This window comes from Nomascus leucogenys, chromosome 22a (genome assembly GCF_006542625.1).
Source record: "Nomascus leucogenys isolate Asia chromosome 22a, Asia_NLE_v1, whole genome shotgun sequence".
Lineage (NCBI taxonomy): Eukaryota > Metazoa > Chordata > Mammalia > Primates > Hylobatidae > Nomascus > Nomascus leucogenys.
In genome coordinates this window covers 57,032,919-57,052,193 of record NC_044402.1, presented here as the reverse complement: position 1 = coordinate 57,052,193, position 19,275 = coordinate 57,032,919, and the positions used below count along the sequence as shown (strand labels likewise).

The 19,275-nt window shown below is 43.1% G+C and overlaps 1 protein-coding gene across 1 annotated transcript in view; it reads left to right on the top strand.

Annotated features, from left to right (window-relative positions):
• SLC26A8 (solute carrier family 26 member 8) overlaps positions 1-19,275 on the top strand; it is an 84,682-nt gene that overhangs the window by 45,083 nt on the left and 20,324 nt on the right. The window contains exons 10-12 of the mRNA XM_030803457.1: positions 6,358-6,505; positions 8,241-8,354; positions 14,751-14,828. Coding sequence (XP_030659317.1) covers positions 6,358-6,505; positions 8,241-8,354; positions 14,751-14,828 — 340 coding nt within the window. The remainder of the gene's footprint in view (positions 1-6,357; positions 6,506-8,240; positions 8,355-14,750; positions 14,829-19,275) is intronic.

The following is a 19,275-nucleotide window of genomic DNA, read 5'->3' as shown; positions in this document are numbered from 1 at the left end:
GGCTGCATAAATGTCTTCTTTTGAGAAGTGTCTGTTCATGTCCTTCGCCCACTTTTTGATGGGGGTGTTTGTTTTTTTCTTGTAAATTTGTTTGAGTTCATTGTAGATTCTGGATATTAGCCCTTTGTCAGATGAGTAGGTTGCAAAAATTTTCTCCCATTCTGTAGGTTGCCTGTTCACTTTGATGGTAGTTTCTTTTGCTGTGCAGAAGCTCTTTAGTTTAATGAGATCCCATTTGTCAATTTTGCCTTTTGTTGCCATTGCTTTTGGTGTTTTAGACATGAAGTCCTTGCCCACGCCTATGTCCTGAATGGTATTGCCTAGGTTTTCTTCTAGGGTTTTTATGGTTTTAGGTCTAACATGTAAGTCTTTAATCCATCTTGAATTAATTTTTGTATAAGGTGTAAGGAAGGGATCCAGTTTCAGCTTTCTACATATGGCTAGCCAGTTTTCCCATCACCATTTATTAAATAGGGAATCCTTTCCCCATTTCTTGTTTTTGTCAGGTTTGTCAAAGATCAGATAGTTGTAGATATGCGGCATCATTTCTGAGGGCTCTGTTCTGTTCCATTGATCTATGTCTCTGTTGTGGTACCAGTACCATGCTGTTTTGGTTACTGTAGCCTTGTAGTATAAAGTCAGGTAGCGTGATGCCTCCAGCTTTGTTCTTTTGGCTTAGGATTGACTTGGCGATGCGGGCTCTTTTTTGGTTCCATATGAACTTTAAAGTAGTTTTTTCCAATTCTGTGAAGAAAGTCATTGGTAGCTTGATGGGGATGGCATTGAATCTATAAATTACCTTGGGCAGTATAGCCATTTTCACGATATTGATTCTTCCAACCCATGAGCATGGAATGTTCTTCCATTTGTTTGTATCCTCTTTTATTTCATTGAGCAGTGGTTTGTAGTTCTCCTTGAAGAGGTCCTTCACATCCCTTGTAAGTTGGATTCCTAGGTATTTTATTCTCTTTTTAAGCAATTGTGAATGGGAGTTCACTCATGATTTGGCTCTCTGTTTGTCTGTTATTGGTGTACAAGAATGCTTGTGATTTTTGTACATTGATTTTGTATCCTGAGACTTTGCTGAAGTTGCTAATCAGCTTAAGGAGGTTTTGGGCTGAGACAATGGGGTTTTCTAGATATACAATCATGTCATCTGCAAACAGGGACAATTTGACTTCCTCTTTTCCTAATTGAATACCCTTTATTTCCTTCTCCTGCCTGATTGCTCTGGCCAGAACTTCCAGCACTATGTTGAATAGGAGCGGTGAGAGAGGGCATCCCTGTCTTGTGCCAGTTTTCAGGGGGAATGCTTCCAGTTTTTGCCCATTCAGTATGATATTGGCTGTGGGTTTGTCGTAGATAGCTCTTATTATTTTGAGGTACGTCCCATCAATACCTAATTTATTGAGAGTTTTTAGCATGAAGGGTTGTTGAATTTTGTCAAAGGCCTTTTCTGCATCTATTGAGATAATCATGTGGTTTTTGTCTTTGGTTCTGTTTATATGCTGGATTACATTTATTGATTTGCGTATGTTGAACCAGCCTTGCATCCCAGGGATGAAGCCCACTTGATTATGGTGGATAAGCTTTTTGATGTGCTGCTGGATTCGGTTTGCCAGTATTTTATTGAGGATTTTTGCATCAATGTTCATTAAGGATATTGGTCTGAAATTCTCTTTTTTGGTTATGTCTCTGCCAGGCTTTGGTATCAGGACGATGCTGGCTTCGTAAAATGTGTTAGGGAGGATTCCCTCTTTTTCTATCGATTGGAATAGTTTCAGAAGGAATGGTACCAGTTCCTCCTTGTACCTCTGGTAGAATTCAGCTGTGAATCCATCAGGTCCTGGACTCTTTTTGGTTGGTAAGCTATTGATTGTTGCCACAATTTCAGAACCTGTTATTGGTCTATTCAGAGATTCAACTTCTTCCTGGTTTAGTCTTGGGATGGTGTATTTGTCGAGGAATTTATCCATTTCTTCTAGATTTTCTAGTTTATTTGCATAGAGGTGTTTGTAGTATTCTCTGATGGTAGATTGTATTTCTGTGGGATCGGTGGTGATATCCCCTTTTTCGTTTTTTATTGCATCTATTTGATTCTTCTCTCTTTTCTTCTTTATTAGTCTTGCTAGCGGTCCATCAATTTTGTTGATCTTTTCAAAAAACCAGCTCCTGGATTCATTAATTTTTTGAAGGGTTTTTTGTGTCTCTATTTCCTTCAGTTCTGCTCTGATTTTAGTTATTTCTAGCCTTCTGCTAGCTTTTGAATGTGTTTGCTCTTGCTTTTCTAGTTCTTTTAATTGTGATGTTAGGGTGTCAATTTTGGATCTTTCCTGCTTTCTCTCGTGGGCATTTAGTGCTATAAATTTCCCTCTACACACTGCTTTGAACGTGTCCCAGAGATTCTGGTATGTTGTGTCTTTTTTCTCGTTGGTTTCAAAGAACATCTTTATTTCTGCCTTCATTTCATTATGCACCCAATAGTCATTCAGGAGCAGGTTGTTCAGTTTCCATGTAGTTGAGCGGTTTTGAGTGAGTTTCTTAATCCTGAGTTCTAGTTTGATTGCACTGTGGTCTGAAAGACAGTTTGTTATAATTTCTGTTCTTTTACATTTGCTGAGGAGAGCTTTACTTCCAACTATGTGGTCAATTTTGGAATAGGTGTGGTGTGGTGCTGAAAAAAATGTATATTCTGTTGACCTGGGGTGGAGAGTTCTGTAGATGTCTATTAGGTCCACTTTATGTAGAGCTGAGTTCAATTCCTGGATATCCTTGTTAACTTTCTGTCTCGTTGATCTGTCTAATGTTGACAGTGGGGTGTTAAAATCTCCCATTATTATTGTGTGGGAGTTTAAGTCCCTTTGTAGGTCACTGAGGACTTGCTTTATGAATCTGGGTGCTCCTGTGTTGGGTGCATATATATTTAGGATAGTTAGCTCTTCTTGTTGAATTGATCCCTTTACCATTATGTAATGGCCTTCTTTGTCTCTTTCGATCTTTGTTGGTTTAAAGTCTATTTTATCAGAGACTAGGATTGCAACCCCTGCCTTTTTTTGTTTTCCATTTGCTTGATAGATCTTCCTCCATCCCTTTATTTTGAGTCTATGTGTGTCTCTGCACGTGAGATGGGTTTCCTGAATACAGCACACTGATGGGTCCTGACTCCTTATCCAGTTTGCCAGTCTGTGTCTTTTGATTGGAGCATTTAGCCCATTTACATTAAACGTTAATATTGTTATGTGTGAATCTGATCCTGTCATTATGATGTTAGTTGGTTATTTTGCTCGTTAGTTGCTATAGTTTCTTCCTAGCCTCAATGGTCTTTACAATTTGGCGTGTTTTTGCAGTCGCTGGTACCGGTTGTTCCTTTCCATGTTTAGTGCTTCCTTCAGGAGCTCTTTTAGGGCAGGCCTGGTGGTGACAAAATCACTCAGCATTTGCTTGTCTGTAAAGTATTTTATTTCTCCTTCACTTATGAAGCTTAGTTTGGCGGGATAGGAAATTCTGGGTTGAAAATTCTTTTCTTTAAGAATGTTGAATATCGGCCCCCACTCTCTTCTGGCTTGTAGAGTTTCTGCTGAGAGATCAGCTGTTAGTCTGATGGGCTTCCCTTTGTGGGTAACCCAACCTTTCTCTCTGGCTGCCCTTAACATTTTTTCCTTCATTTCAACTTTGGTGAATCTGACAATAATGTGTCTTGGAGTTGCTCTTCTCGAGGAGTATCTTTGTGGCATTCTCTGTATTTCCTGAATCTGAATGCTGGCCTGCCTTGCTAGATTGGGGAAGTTCTCCTGGATAATATCTTGCAGAGTGTTTTCCAACTTGGTTCCATTCTCCCCATCATTTTCAGGTACACCAATCAGACGTAGGTTTGGTCTTTTCACATAGTCCCAAATTTCTTGGAGGCTTTGTTCATTTCTTTTTATTCTTTTTTCTCTAAACTTCCCTTCTCTCTTCATTTCATTCATTTCATCTTCCATCAGCGATACCCTTTCTTCCAGTTGATCGCATCTGCTACTGGGGCTTCTGCAATCTTCGCGTAGTTCTTGAAACTTGGCTTTCAGCTCCATCAGCTCCTTTAAGCCCTTCTCTCCATTGGTTATTCTAGTTATCCATTCTTCTAATTTTTTTTCAAAGTTTTTAACTTCTTTGCTATTGTTTTGAATTTCCTCCCGTAGCTCAGAGTAGTTTGATTGTCTGAAGCCTTCTTCTCTCAACTCGTCAAAGTCATCCTCCATCCAGCTTTGTTCCGTTGCTGGTGAGGAACTGCGTTCCTTTGGAGGAGGAGAGGTGCTCTGTTTTTTAGAGTTTCCAGTTTTTGTGTTCTGTTTTTTCCCCATCTTTGTGGTTTTATCTACTTTTTGTCTTTGATGATGGTGATGTACAGATGGGTTTTTGGTGTGGATGTCCTTTCTGTTTGTTAGTTTTCCTTCTACCAGACAGGACGCTCAGCTGCAGGTCTGTTGGAGTTTACTAGAGGTCCACTCCAGACCCTGTTTGGCTGGGTGTCAGCAGCGGTGGCTGCAGAACAGCGGATTTTCGTGAGACCACAAATTCAGCTGTCTGATAGTTCCTCTGAAAGTTTTGTCTCAGAGGAGTACCCGGCTGAATGAGGTGTCAGTCTGTCCCTACTGGGGCAGTGCCTCCCAGTTAGGCTGCTCAGGGGTGAGGGACCCACTTTAGGAGGCAGTCTGTCCGTTCTCAGATCTCCAGCTGCGTGCTGGGAGAACAACTACTCTCTTCAAAGCTGTCAGTCAGACAGGGACATTTAAGTCTGTGGAGGTTCTTGCTGAGTTTTTGTTTGTCTGTGCCCTGCCCCCAGAGGTGGAGCCTACAGAGGCAGGCAGGCCTCCTTGAGCTGTGGTGGGCTCCACCCAGTTCGAGCTTCCTGGCTGCTTTGTTTACCTAAGCAAGCCTGGGCAATGGCGGGCGCCCCTCCCCCAGCCTCGCTGCCGCCTTGCAGCTTGATCTCAGACTGCTGTGCTAGCAATCAGCGAGACTCTGTGGGCATAGGACCCTCCGAGCCAGGTGCGGGACACAATCTCCTAGTGTGCCGTTTTCCAGGCCCGTTGGAAAAGCGCAGAATTAGGATGGGACTGACCCGATATTCCAGGTGCCGTCTGTTTCCCCTTTCTCTGACCAGGAAAGGGAACTCCCTGACCCCTTGCGCTTCCCGAATGAGGCAATGCCTCGCCCTGCTTCGGCTCGCGCACAGTGCGCTTCACTGACTGTCCTGTACCCACTGTTAGGCACTCCCTAGTGAGATGAAACTGGTACCTCAAGCAGAAATGCAGAAATCATCCATCTTCTGTGTCGCTGGGGCTGGGAGCTGGAGACCGGAGCTGTTCCTATTCGGCCACCTTGGCTCCACCCCAAGATTTCTTTTCCTTCTATAGTCTGTTAATATTGTGCTTGATTTCTGACTGTTAAACTAATGCTTCATTCTGAGATAAACCCCACTTGATCATAGTGTATTATCCTTTTATATATTGACTTTCTAAAATGATAAGAATTTTTGCATTTATGTTTATGAAGGATATTGGTCTGAGTGTTTTTTTTTTCTTCTTCTTCTTGTGCTATCTATGTCTGGTTTTGGTGTCAGAGTATATTGAATTTTTTTTTTTTTTTTGAGACTGAGTCTCACTCTATCACCCAGGCTGGAGTGCAGTCGCTCAATCTCTGCTCACTGCAACCTCTGCTCACTGCAACCTCTGCCTCCTGGGTTCAAGAGATTCCCATGCCTCAGCCTCCAGAGTAGCTGGGATTACAGGTGCGTGCCACCACACCCAGCTGATTTTTTGTATTTTTAGCAGAGATAGGGTTTCACCATGTTGGCCAGGCTGATCTTGAACTCCTGACCTCAGTGGTCCACCCACCTCGGCCTCCCAAAGTGCTGGGATTGCAGGCGTGAGCCACCGCACCCAGCCATATGTTGACATTATAGAAAGATTTGGAAAGTATTGCCTCATCTTCAACTTCTGGAAGAGTTTCTATAAAATAGGCATTATTTCTTCCTTAAATATCCACCTATTGTTCACCTATTGGTATGGTCTCAAACAGTATCAAGAAACCATTTTTCATGAATCGTTAATGTTTTGCCTGTTCTGTTTATTGCCATTGCTACCTGGCAGAAACATTGAACTACAAGACACAACAGCATGTTCTCTCAATGGCTTTCATAACTTGGCTTTGTTTGCTGGCAGTTTTGGCAGGCTGCTGCCTCAATCACCACTCATCTCTATTGTCATTAAAAAAAAAAAAAAAAAGAATCAGGACAGCCCAGTATTAGAATAGAGTGGCGGAGGTACCAAGAAAGGATTCCCGCTATCCAGAAATAATTCCACTATTCTATTCCAGCTTCCTGTTTCCTGTAACACCAGATTTCGGCCTTCTTCCCAAGATAATTTTACAAGCCTTCTCCTTATCTTTGGTGAGCTCCTTTCTGCTCATATTTCTGGGCAAGAAGATTGGCAGTCTTCACAATTACAGTGTCAATTCCAACCAGGTGAGAGGCCTATTACTTCCACTGATCCTTAACTCTTTGTTCTTTCATCAAAGCCTCCTGCCAACATGAAGCAGGAGTCTTTTTTAACTGAAGAGCCACTTGGACCATGGTTTGGACAGTAATCACAAAGGATTTTTGAGAGGTGAGGGATACTTAACTTTGAGGGCACTTGAATTAACCTGAGTGTTATTGCCCTAGAACAGATAAGGTACAGAGAGGCCAGAAAATTATGGCATCATGTTGTTAAGCTGGGAGAGTTTCACTTTTCTTAATTTTAGCTTTCTTTCTACCAAGTCCTCCAACCACATACTGAGGTGCAATAAGAAATGCTGCAGAACATCTTATAAAAAGCCAGGGTTGGGCCGGGAGCAGTGGCTCACATCTGTAATCCCAGAACTTTGGGAGGCCAAGGCAGGCGGATCACGAGGTCAGGAGATCAAGACCATCCTGGCTAACACGGTGAAACCCTGTCTCTACCAAAAATACAAAAAAAAAAAAATTAGCCAGGCGTGGTGGCGGGCGCCTGTACTCCCAGCTACTCGGGAGGCTGAGGCGGGAGAATGGCGTGAGCCCGGGAGGCAGAGCTTGCAGTGAGCCGAGACCCCGCCACTGCACTCCAGCCTGGGCGACTCCATCTCAAAAAAAAAAACAAGGGCTTCTAATATCATACAGTTGGCCTCCCAGAAATAGTTTTTGTCTTTTTAGCCCCTTCCCTAGAACTCAAGAGGGAAATATGGAAACAACAGGTGTTCCAATTTGACCTTTTTTTTTTTTTCGAGATGGAGTTTTGCTCTTGTTGCCCATGCTGGAGTGCAATGGCATGATCTTGGGTCACCGTAACTGCCACCTCTTGGGTTCAAGTGATTCTCCTGCCTCAGCCACCCGAGTAGCTGGGATTACAGGCACTCACCACCATGCCCAGCTAATTTTTGTATTTTTAGTACAGATGGGGTTTGGCCATGTTGGCCAGGCTGGTCTCGAACTCCTGACCTCGTGATCTGCCACCTCAGCCTCCCAAAGTGCTGGAATTACAGGCGTGAGCCACTGCACCCAGCCCAATTTAGCCTTTAGGGTAGTACATAAGGCAGGGAGAATAGCATTGTGCTTCTCCCTGTCATCCTAAGTCCTGGTCATCACTTGAAAGAGAATAAAAATGCCAGAGTCTCATTTTCTCACCTTGAAAAAGCACTTTCCTTGTGATAACTAGCTAAAATGATGATTCGGTTTAATCAAGAAAATCAGATGTGCCATCCTTTTGTTCTTGCTAATATATATATATATATATATTTTTTTTTTTTTTTTTTTTTTTGAGACGGAGTTTCACTCTTGTTGACCAGGCTGGAGTGCAATGGTACGATCTCGGCTCACTGCAACCTCTGCCTCTTGGGTTCAAGTGATTCTCCTGCCTCAGCCTCCCGAGTAGCTGGGATTACAGGCATGCGCCACCACGCCCGTACTAATTTTGTATTTTTAGTAGAGACGGGGTTTCTCCATGTTGGTCAGGCTGGTCTCGAACTCCCGACCTCAGGTGATCCACCAGCCTCAGCCTCCCAAAGTGCTGAGGTTATAGGCATGAGCCACCTCGCCCGGCCTTCTAATAATATTTCAATCTGCTATTTCAAGTGATGCAAACAACCCTATCTTCATATACAAAAAATAAACCATATGCCTTCAACTCAAAATCAGCATTCTTCAACAAAGAGGGAGGCCTAAAGCATTTGCCATTTCTTTACAGGATTTAATAGCCATTGGCCTTTGCAATGTCGTCAGTTCATTTTTCAGATCTTGTGTGTTTACTGGTGCTGTTGCTAGGACTATCATCCAGGATAAATCTGGAGGAAGACAACAGGTACGTTGAAATACAATTTGATCTCTAATACATAAACATATTCATATCAACTCATATGTATATTGAGTAGGGAATTAAATGGGTTTAATCTTGTTGCTATTTTAATGTTATGCTTAATGGGAAAGACCTCTGGGAAGAATTTGGATTCCATGCTTGCCTGAATTTTTGCTCAGATTTTGTCTTAAAAGTTACTTGTCAATGTGGAATTTGAAAGCCATTTTCTATAGAAATATTATATGTGAGAGGTTTCCATGTATTAGCCCACAAAACCCCACTTTCCATGTAACATACCTAAGGATAAGAATATTTTAGGTAAACTGGCCGGGTGTGGTGGCTCATGCCTGTAATACTAACACTTTAGAAGGCCGAAGTGGGCAGATCACTTGAGGTCAGGAATTTGAGACCAGCCTGGCTAACATGGGTGAAACCCCATCTCTACTAGAAATACAAAAAAAAGGAAAAAAAAATTAGCTGGATGTTGTGGTGCACACATGTAATTCTAGCTACCCAGGAGGCTGATGCAGGAGAATCACTTGAACCTAGGAGGCAGAGGTTGCAATGAGCTGAGATGGTGCCACTGCACTCCAGCCTAGATGGCAGAATGAGATTCTGTCTCAAAGAAAAAACAAAAAATTATTTCTGGTAAACTTACCATCATCTGCTAATGCTTTCCCCCCTGTGGGAAGAAGCATTCTCACACCTAGTCTGGAAAAGCAATAATACAACTCTACACACCCTGGCAGCAAACCAAAAATTTTCCTGGGTTCCTCAAAAGGGCATGGCAAGGGGCTTTCATGACAGGGAGTCAGGTCTTTGTCTAGGAGAGCCTAGAGAATGTATAATTGTTCTACTTTTCTGTAGGAGAAAATTATCTAGATCAGATTGCCTGCGGGTATTCTGAGTCAGTAAACTAAATGTTTAGGTATGTGTTAAGCATACATAGAGAGAATGGTGGTCGAAAAGACTGTAGAAGCAAAGTGTCTAATTGCAGGCATGAGATTTTATAAGTCTAATGTTCATGAGTTTTGTTTTTTGTTTTTGTTTTTGTTTTGAGACACAGTCTTGCTCCGTCGCCCAGGCTGGAGTGCAGTAACGCGATCTCGGCTCACTGCAACATCTGCCTCCCAGGCTCAAGTGATTTTCCTGCCTCAGCCTCCCGAGTAGCTGGGATTACAGGCATCCGCCATGACATCCAGTTAATTTTTGTATTTTTAGCAGAGATGGGGTTTTACTATGTTGGCCAGGCTGGTCTTGAACTCCTGAACTCAAGTGATCTGCCTGCCTCGGCCTCCCAAAGTGCTGGGATTACAGGCATGAACCAGCGGGACCGGCCCAATGTTCATGAGTTTTGAACTGAGTAGATAAAATTACAACATGCTAACCTGAGAGATGTTCCATCTCAACTATGCAGAGTGACAAAATGTCAGAGAGCTCTCAGAATTGAAACTGGGGTTGCCCAGGGAATGAGTCAGCATTCAGACGCCAGAGAAACAGTGGCAGAGGTCAAAGACAAGCTTCTGCTGCAGAAACATAGTAAAAGGTGTAGCGATGGTCAGAAACGAATGTGTCAGCAGAATGAACAGTCAACTTTCACAGGGAAAGACAAAGTGTCATAGTCCATGGGCAAATATGTGGTGAAGCATAAGGTAAAAGCTAATACAAGTCAGAAAGATTAGGCAGGGGTGAAAGCATGGGTATAGAGCAGGGGTGTCCAATCTTTTGGCTTCTCTGGCCCCACTGGAAGAAGGAGAATTGTCTTGGGCCACACATAAAATGCACTAACTCTTACAATAGCTAATGAGCTAAAAAAAAAAAAAAAATCGCAAAATTATTTTATAGTGTTCTAAGAAAGTTTACGAATTTGTGTTGGGCTGCATCTAAAGCTGTCCTGGGCCACATGTGGCCCCACAGGCCTCAGCTTGGACAAGTTTGGTCTAGAATAAGACTACATTGTACCATTTTTGTGGACCAAGTTTTGTTTGTCACAGAGCTTCTTCCGGACACATTGACCTTTTCCACTACTGCTTAATAGACAGAGAAATTTGGGCTATGTTCAGAAGAAGAGTGTTTTGTACAAGCATGCAAAAACTTTGGAGTCAAAGAGACTCCAAAGAGACTTGGAGAGTTTTAGAAGAAGAAATGGAAATGGCGATTCCAGAGATTAGTTCCACTAACTTTTTATGACATACTTTGTTTATTCAGTGTATAAGCATAATGTAAATTTGGAAGACAAGATGTGCACGGCTAGAAAAAAACTAAATCACAGTGCAAGGAAAATTGAGTGCAGAATGAGGACGATTTTTAAAAAGCGGCATAAATATTGCAAGAAGGAAAATGATGGCAGAAGTGGGACTTTCAGGGATACTGAAAGGGTTTAGGGTATGTGTAGATGGAAGGAGGAAGAAGGGCTTCAGTTAATCCTCAGAGCTGTCTTAACAGCAGGATTCCACTTGTGCGTGCAATGCGGACTGGAGGAAGACTGGCTTTGCCAACTGCACTCATTGATTCTGGGAATAGAAAGGCCAAGGTTTGGGAAGGTTTTGGCAGACAATTGAATTTCCAACCCCTGAGCAAGCCCATTTTTAGCATTTTAGCCTGTTGGACAGAAGGTCTGCCTCAGAGGTAGCCTATGGCACTCATGTTGTTTTCCGCTGCTGCCTTGTTCATCTGTGCAGCACAGTTCTGCCAGTGACACCTCTTAATGCAGTGCAGCGGCCCTCCACAGGGAGGCATGTCCCTAGGAATGCTGAGAAGCCCTCCCTGAGGCCTTGACGTGCCCCTTGCAAATCACTGGCTCAAGCAGAGAATGCTGCTGACCCCTGGCCCTACACATGGCAGCTGCCCAGACTATACACTTGAGTTCCTAATCTGGACCAGAAAAGGCCTCTGAGACTCATTCATCTTCTTCATTCCATGGGAGTGGAGTTTTCTCTCCACCTCTTATCTCTGGAGGCCTTATGATTTTTTTTTTTTTTTTTTTCAGAGACAGGGTCTCGCTATGTTGTCCAAACTCCAGGCCTCAAGTGATCTTCTCACTTCAGCCCCCCAGAGTGCTAGGATTACAGGCATGAGCCACCGTGCCCCAACCCCTTGGGGGCTCTTGATTCACTCTGCCTGAGAATGCCCCTATTTCTTCAAAGTTTCTTAGGACTGCAGAAAAGAGAAATAGGGGGCTGGCTCTGAACCTCTCAAAAATAATCTGCCATCAAGGGTCACTTTGTTTTTACTTTTTATCTGGCATAGATGCAAACTGTGTATATTTGTCTAGATTTCACTTAATTTCTCGTTGTCTAGAACTCATTTCCCTCCAGTGGCTGCAGCAAAACCTACTGGTCCTTTTGGCCACAGCCTCAGCCTGAGGCATTGGCAGGCCTGACCAATGAAAGGGGATGTGATGAGCCCTAGTAGGCCTGTGGCCAGCTGGGCTGTCCCCCACTCCATCTTTCTGGTCATCCTATTCGTACCACTGTGCTTCCGTGTTCTCCAAGATTAGGTTTCTTTCATTGTCCCCTGCTTTCTAAGGACCTGCCTTGCCCAGATTCCCAGAACAGCTTTAAAAATGGGTTATTGTAAAAGAGAGAAATGAATGTGTTGCGTTCTTATTAGGGAAGCCAATGGGGCAGTGGAGAGAGCCTGGATTTTGGAGTCAGGTGGTCAGGGGAGGGTTGAACCTGACTCTATGCTTCCTAGATGTATGTGACCTTGGGCAAATTATTTTTGCTCTCTGAGGCTCTAGTCTTCATCTGGAAAGTGGGGATAAGACAAACTTGCCCATTGTGAGAATTAAATTAGATGCTAATGGGTGCCTGTCACTTAAGAGTTCAAAAATCATCACTTCTACCCCAAGACCCAAGTGCCTGGGCAGGTGTTCATCATCTGCTATTCTACTTCATGGAACCCCCTGTACATGGAGCAATTGATGCCTGAGGGTCTGCATGTTGATTGTGGCTGTGGCTATGGAAACTCACATGGCTTTGACTCTCTGGAGAGAAGGCAGAGTCAGTCTTTGTTCAAGAAAGCCTGGAAAAGTGATGGAAAATCTGGTCAGAAAAACAAAGCATGCACGAGATGTAAAACATGCAAACAGTGCTTGCTGTCATCAGACCCTGTTCAGGCACTGAGGCTGAGCTTCTGAGAGACATCGAGCATCTTCCTGAGGCACAATGCCACAGAGGATGGTCCTCTGATCCCAAAACCCATTCCTATGAATGTGCAGCCAAGGGGGACACAATTATTGGCAGGCCTCCAACGCTCTCTGAGCAGCGAATTTTATGGGATTTGGAGTCTAGTTTGTGCTTATTTTGACCTAGGATTGTTGTTGTTGTTGTTGTTGTTTTGAGATGGAGTTTTGCTCTTGTTGCCCTGGCTGGAGTGCATTGGCACGGTCCTGGCTCACTGCAACCTCTGCCTCCCAGGTGCAAGCGATTCTCCTGCCTCAGCCTCCCAATTAGCTGGGATTACAGGCGCCCGCCACTATGCCCAGCTAATTTTTTTGTATTTTTAGTAGAGATGGGGTTTCACCATGTTGGCCAGGCTGGTCTCGAACTCCTGACCTCAGGTGATCTGCCTGGCTTGGCCTCCCAAAGTGCTGGGATTACAGGTGTGAGCCACCACGCCTGGCATAACCTAGTTTTATACAACTTATTTTGTGTCTGCTTGCCTTTGTTTCCTTAAAAATAATCAGAAGAATTTTGGAGAAAAAAAGTGGCAGAAAAGAAAACGCCTGATATAGATTTCCTGTGCTAATGAAAATAGTTTTCTTCTATAGCATCAGTAAAGGCCAACTGAAGCTACAGCCAGAAATTAGATCCAGCTGGAGAGGCTTTGGGGTTATCTGTCTCAGTTCCACAGTGTCTGAAATGTTTGCCATCAGAGCTTTCTGAGTTTCAGTTATGGTGATCCATTTTCCTGAGTCCTTCCTACACTACTCTCATGTGATTCAGCCTTTCCGTAACAGGCCACTCACTTTAGCTGTGAGTCAGCTGGGATGGGAAAGAAAGAAGCAGGACGTTGATTGCATTGCTATTATTTTCAGCAATACATTTATATGGCAAATAGCAGTGAGTAGTGAGAGGAAACCCAGTGGGAACATGTGTTCCCCGCCCCCCATAAAAAATACAGAGAAAAATTAGAGAATCATTGCTGAGTGGTCCTTTGGTAGATTAGAATCGAGAGACTCCCTCAGTTCTTGCTTTTCTGTGCCATTGTTCTGATTTGTGGTTATAATTTTGCCCCATCCCCTATTCCCATCGCAGTGGAAAATGACACTGGTTTCTATTATTTTTATTACTAGTGGCTTACAAAATGAAAATTTACCAATAGAGGATATAAAGAGTTCAAGACTATCCAGAGACCACTGGGCTTATCAAGGAAACTATGCTTCTTAGTTTTCCACCTTTATTTTGCCAAGTGAGAATCACTGCTTACCAAGAGACACTGAGCCCAAAGTAGTCAACCCAACTGGGATAGGATCCAGAGCTGCTATATACAGCCTTGACTCATGTTTGTAGCTTTTTCTTTCTTTCTTTTTGATGGCACTGGAGCAGAGAGAAACTAAAGCAGGAAAATGGGAAGTGATTATCTTTGTGTTTTTTAAGATGAAGCTCCACTGAAGCTGCTAGATGGGCAGTTACCCAAGCAGCAAACAGGAGAGTGAGGGGTAGGAAATTTATTTACATGGGAATTAGGGTGCTTGAGATTTTAGGTCTGACACTGAGGAGCTACTATGGCTTTTCTTTCCTTTTTTTTTTTTTTGAGATGGAGTCTCACTCTGTCACCAGGCTGGAGCGCAGTGGCACGATCTTGGCTCACTGCAATCTCCGTCTCCCGGATTCAAGCGATTCTCCTCCCTCAGCCTCCCAAGTAGCTAGAATTACAGGCGTGCACCACCAAGCCCAGCTAATTTTTGTATTTTTAGTAGAGATGGGGTTTCACCATGTTAGCCAGGATGGTCTCCATCTTTTGACCTTGTGATCTGCCGGCCTCAGCCTCCCAAAGTGCTAGGATTACAGGTGTGAGCCACCGCACCCAGCCAACTAAGGCTTTTCTAAATTGTGCAAGGAGAGGTTAAACTTAGGAGGAGATGCAAATCAGATTTTAGGAGGATTCAGATTCATAGCACAGAGCAGTGGCAGTAAAGAGTCAAATGCCCAGGACAATGTGGAGCTTTTCAGGGAGCATCTTTCCATTCATTCAGGGAGTATTTATTGAGTACCTAGTATGTGTTTAGCACTTTGATAAGACTTGAAAATGTCAGTTCAACAAAAATACACTTGGACTGAACTCAACTCCTTTTAAGAAAAACTGACATGCTTCTCACCAAGCAGAAGGCCTGAGTTGCAGACAGGGACTAATACGTTCCTGATGGTTTCTCTCCAACTGGCTCTGTCTCCTCAGTTTGCATCTCTGGTAGGCGCAGGTGTGATGCTGCTCCTGATGGTGAAGATGGGACACTTTTTCTACGCACTGCCAAATGTAAGTAGAACTGATCAAATAACTAAGTCAACAACGACCAGGGCTCTGGATTGCTCCTTGGTGTGTGTGTGCAGGGGGTGGGGTGGGGGGGAGCGGTGGGTGGGCATCTCCGAGGAGAATTGCATTCGGATTATCCCCAATGGTTGCTCCAGCCTATCTCTAGTCCCTTTCATTCAAAATAATAGTATCTGCATCACAGGGTTGAGGGTTAAATGATGTGATATATATATATACACACACACGTGTCTATTTATATATGATTTATATGGTGTGTAGATAGATAGATGTAATAGTATTGGGCCTATAGTAAACACTCAAGAAACATTAGTTATAGGGCCGGGCACCGTGGCTGGTGCCTGTAATCTCAACACTTTGGGAGGCCAAGGTGGGCAGATTACCTGAAGTCAGGAGTTCAAGACCCGCCTGGCCAACATGGAGAAACCCCATCTCTACTAAAAATACAAAAATTAGCTGGTCATAGTGGTGTGAGCCTGTAATCCCAGCTACTTTGGGGGCTGAGGCAGGAGAATCTCTTGAACCTGGGAGGCAGAGATTGCAGTGAGCCGAGATCCCACCACTGCACTCAAGCCTGGGCTACAGAGCGAGACTCTGCCAAAAAAAAAAAGCATTAGTTATAGGCCAAAAGTGGTGTAATCCCAGCACTTTGGGAGGCCAAGGTGTGCAGATCACTTGAGGTCAGGAGTTCAAGATCAGCCGGGCCAACATGGTAAAACCCCGTCTCTACTAAAATACAAAAATTAGCTGGGTGTGGTGACAGGTGCCTGTAATCCCAGCCATTCTGGAGGCTGAGGCAGGAGAATCGCTTGAACCTGGGAGGCTGCAGTGAGCTGAGATCACGCCATTGCACTCCAGCCTGGCTGACCGAGTGAGACTGTTTCAAAAAATAAATAAATAAATAAATAAAATAAGTTGTTATTATTATTATTGAATCTTCTTTTTATTGCTTAAGCTATAAAGCAAGCTTTGTAAGTAAGGATTCAGTGAAAAATGACCAAAATAGACTTCAGATGCCACACCAACATGGGCTTGGAAACTCACTGTGCATTCATGCCATCTGTTTTCCTACACTGGTTCCAGAGGGCCTTGTTCTGCATTTGTGTGAACTCAGTCCTCCCATTGCTGCCACACTGCCTCTTGGTTAGTTCACAACACTAGAAGGCAGGTCTGAAAGTTGTGTCTTAACTCAGTATTCAGCCAGGATGCCTCTATATACAAATGTGTCATTCTTCCCTTTGTGTGAAACTGAGCACCTTGTAGAGATGCCGGGTGTGTTAATTATTAGCTATAATCCTTCTGTTCTTAGGTTACAGTAGGTCTATACTCAGTGACCATCATTTCCTTTTAAGTTTTCTTCATGTTCCTGTTAGCTATTTTTATATAGTACTTAGGGAGGTGACAGAAGGTTTATTTGTGGATGTAGCAGTTTGGTTACACACCGAGGTGGCTGTCCCTGAAGCTGGGGTGGTTGTAAATGTGATCTCCATCCTTCTGAATGCTTCCTTTCCACCTGGTGAATAGCAGGTGTCAGTAGAGCAGGACCACCCACGAGGCTGCTGCTGCCTTCTGCTCATATGATTCAAGGACCTTGCAGCCAAGGCATGGAATCTATGCAAGGAGGGTGGAACTAGTAAGCTCAAATTGACATGCAAGCAGTCCTCTGATTCCCAGTAGAGGTCATCTCCAGAATTCAGTTTCTACAGCACCTTTGTTGCTATCACTCTTGGAATCTATTTTAGGAGGGCCACTCACTAATTTACTTTGGACATGGGTATTTTTGCTTTACAACTAAATGAAGCAGAATTTTAAAATTCCAAACAAACGAAAATTATCAGAGTTCACTGAAGGGTAGTGATAAAAGTTGGGACTCCTTTATTATAAACACATTGGGGACAGAACAGCCCTTGCTTTTGGCTAGCCATGTTACATCACATTAATTTTATACCATCTAGTTAGCATGTTTCTGAGTGAACAGTTGTGATTATAATAAGATCAATGGAATAGTTGAATTACTATAACAATAAGGTTCAATGAGTACTAAGCTATAGATGACTTCTTGCTTTCTTGAAAAACTGTGAATAGTTGCAAAACCTTGTTAGAGTCACTAGTAGAGCATTCAGGCTAGGGTTTCAACTAGTTACAAGAGGACCAACACAAATTTTGAAAAACATGATACAAAATAATATATTCAATATTATTCCAATTTTGTGTGGAAGAAAAATATAGAACATACCAGTGGTTATCTCTGGGATAATGGAAATTATGTATGAGTTTAACTCGTTTTTACACCATGATCGTGTTTCACCTTCATATTTAGAAGGATAAAAATGTTGTTGCATATTGTTTTATGAAAAGATTTGTTTCCTCTCCATACTCCCTGCCTTGAGTCAAAAACCTTTCAAAAACTCTATGAAGTTGAGTTTCTTTTCCTTCCCATCGTATTTCTTCGAATTGAAGGAAGTTTGGAGATTCTTGACTGGAAAGAAGATAGCATAGTGGGAAAGATGGTATGGTGGGAAAGAAGTAATTTCTGCCAACTTCATCTTTGCTTTTACCTCCTCTGCTGACCTGTTGTGTCTAACGGGTCACTGGGTACCCTTAGAAAGCCAGAGTAAGCGTGGACTCAGCCACTCCTCATGGTAGGATTAGTTCTAATTCCCAGGCAGAGAATATAGAGGAGAGGACAGCTAGGAAAGGGCTAAGAAATTAAACCAGTACAGGAATTTCATGACCACAAGAAAATCTTTTTTTTTTTTTTTCTGAGATGGGAGTCTCCCTCTGTTGCCCAGGTTGGAGTGCAGTGGCATGATCTCAGCTCAGCTCAGCTCACTTCAACCTCCGCCTCCCAGGTTCAAGCAATTTTCCTGCCTCAGCCTCCTGAGTAGCTGGGATTACAGGCACCTGCCACCACGCCTGGCTAATTTTTGCATTTTTAGTAGAGACAGGGTTTCACCATGTTGGCCAGGCTGGTCTTGAACTCCTGATCTCAGGTGATCTGCCCACCTCAGCCCCCCAAAGTGCTGGGATTACAGGTGTGAGCAAAAATGTTTCTTTTTTTTTTTTTTGAGATGGAATTTCGCTCTTGTTGCCCAGGCTGGAGTGCAATGGCACAATCTCGGCTCATGGCAACCTCCACCTCCCAGGTTCAAGAGATTCTCCTGCCTCAGCCTCCCGAGTAGGTGGGATTACAGGCATGCATCACCACACCCAGCTAACTTTTTTGTATTTTTAGTAGAGACGGGGTTTCTCCATGTTGGTCAGGCTGGTCTTGAACTCCCAACCTCAGGTGATTCCACCTGCCTCGGCCTCCCAAAGTGCTGGGATTATAGGTGTGAGCCACCACACCCAGCCAGGTGTGAGCAAAAATGTTTCTTAAAAGTAGGTTAAATCCTACTTTGAAGCCCTGACGATTTTTATATCCTTATGCATATAAATCTTCATTTCCTCATATTTAGGAAACTTTCTTTCCATTATAAAAGTAAACATGCTCATTTTCAAAACTTTAGAAAATGCAAAATAGATAAAAATGTCATTCACAATCACAAATAAAAAAACTATTAACATTTTGGCACCTATCCAACCAATATTATTTTCTATAAATGGATATCACTTTGCATAGTTGTAACCTAACTGTACAATTTTATATTCTTGTTATTTAATATATAGCATGATACTTCATTCTATAACATTTGACATTATTGGAAAATTAGGTTGTCTACATTTTTGTTATAAATAACAGTGAGTAATTTTGTACATCTACCTTTTTTTTTTTTTTTTTTTTTTTGAGACGGGGTCTCACTCTCTTGCCCAGACTGGAGAGCAGTGGCCCAATCTTGGCTCACTGCAACCTCTGCCTCTCAGGCTCAAGGAATTCTCCCACCTCAGCCTCCTGAGTAGCTGGGATTACAGGCACACACCACTACTGCCCGGCTAATTTTTGTGTTTTTAGTAGAGACGAGGTTTCACGATGTTGGCCAGGCTGGTCTCGAACTCCTGACCTCAAATGATCCACCCGCCTTGGCTTCCCAAAGTGCTGGGATTACAGGCATGAGCCACCACACTTGGGTATCAGTATTTTAAATTTGCTCATTTAATTTGATAAACAAAATGGTATTTTATTAGTGAAATCATTACAGTATATTATGATTCGACATGAAGAAAAGCCCAGTTGGAATTGTTTTAGAGTTTCTGTGAGTGTAAGTTCTCTTAATTTATCATCCCATCTGAGAATGGTTTCTAGATAAGATAGGTAACAGATATGTCAAGCAAACCAGACAAGGCAAGGCCAAGTAGCCAAAGGCACCAGCTCCCATGGGTCTTGTTCCACACACCAAAAGTAACACAGAAGCAGAAGGGGATAGATGACTATAACCTTTAGCTATGCCTGGCGAGATGTCAGAGCCCTGGCACCTGTAAGTGGTCGACTTGC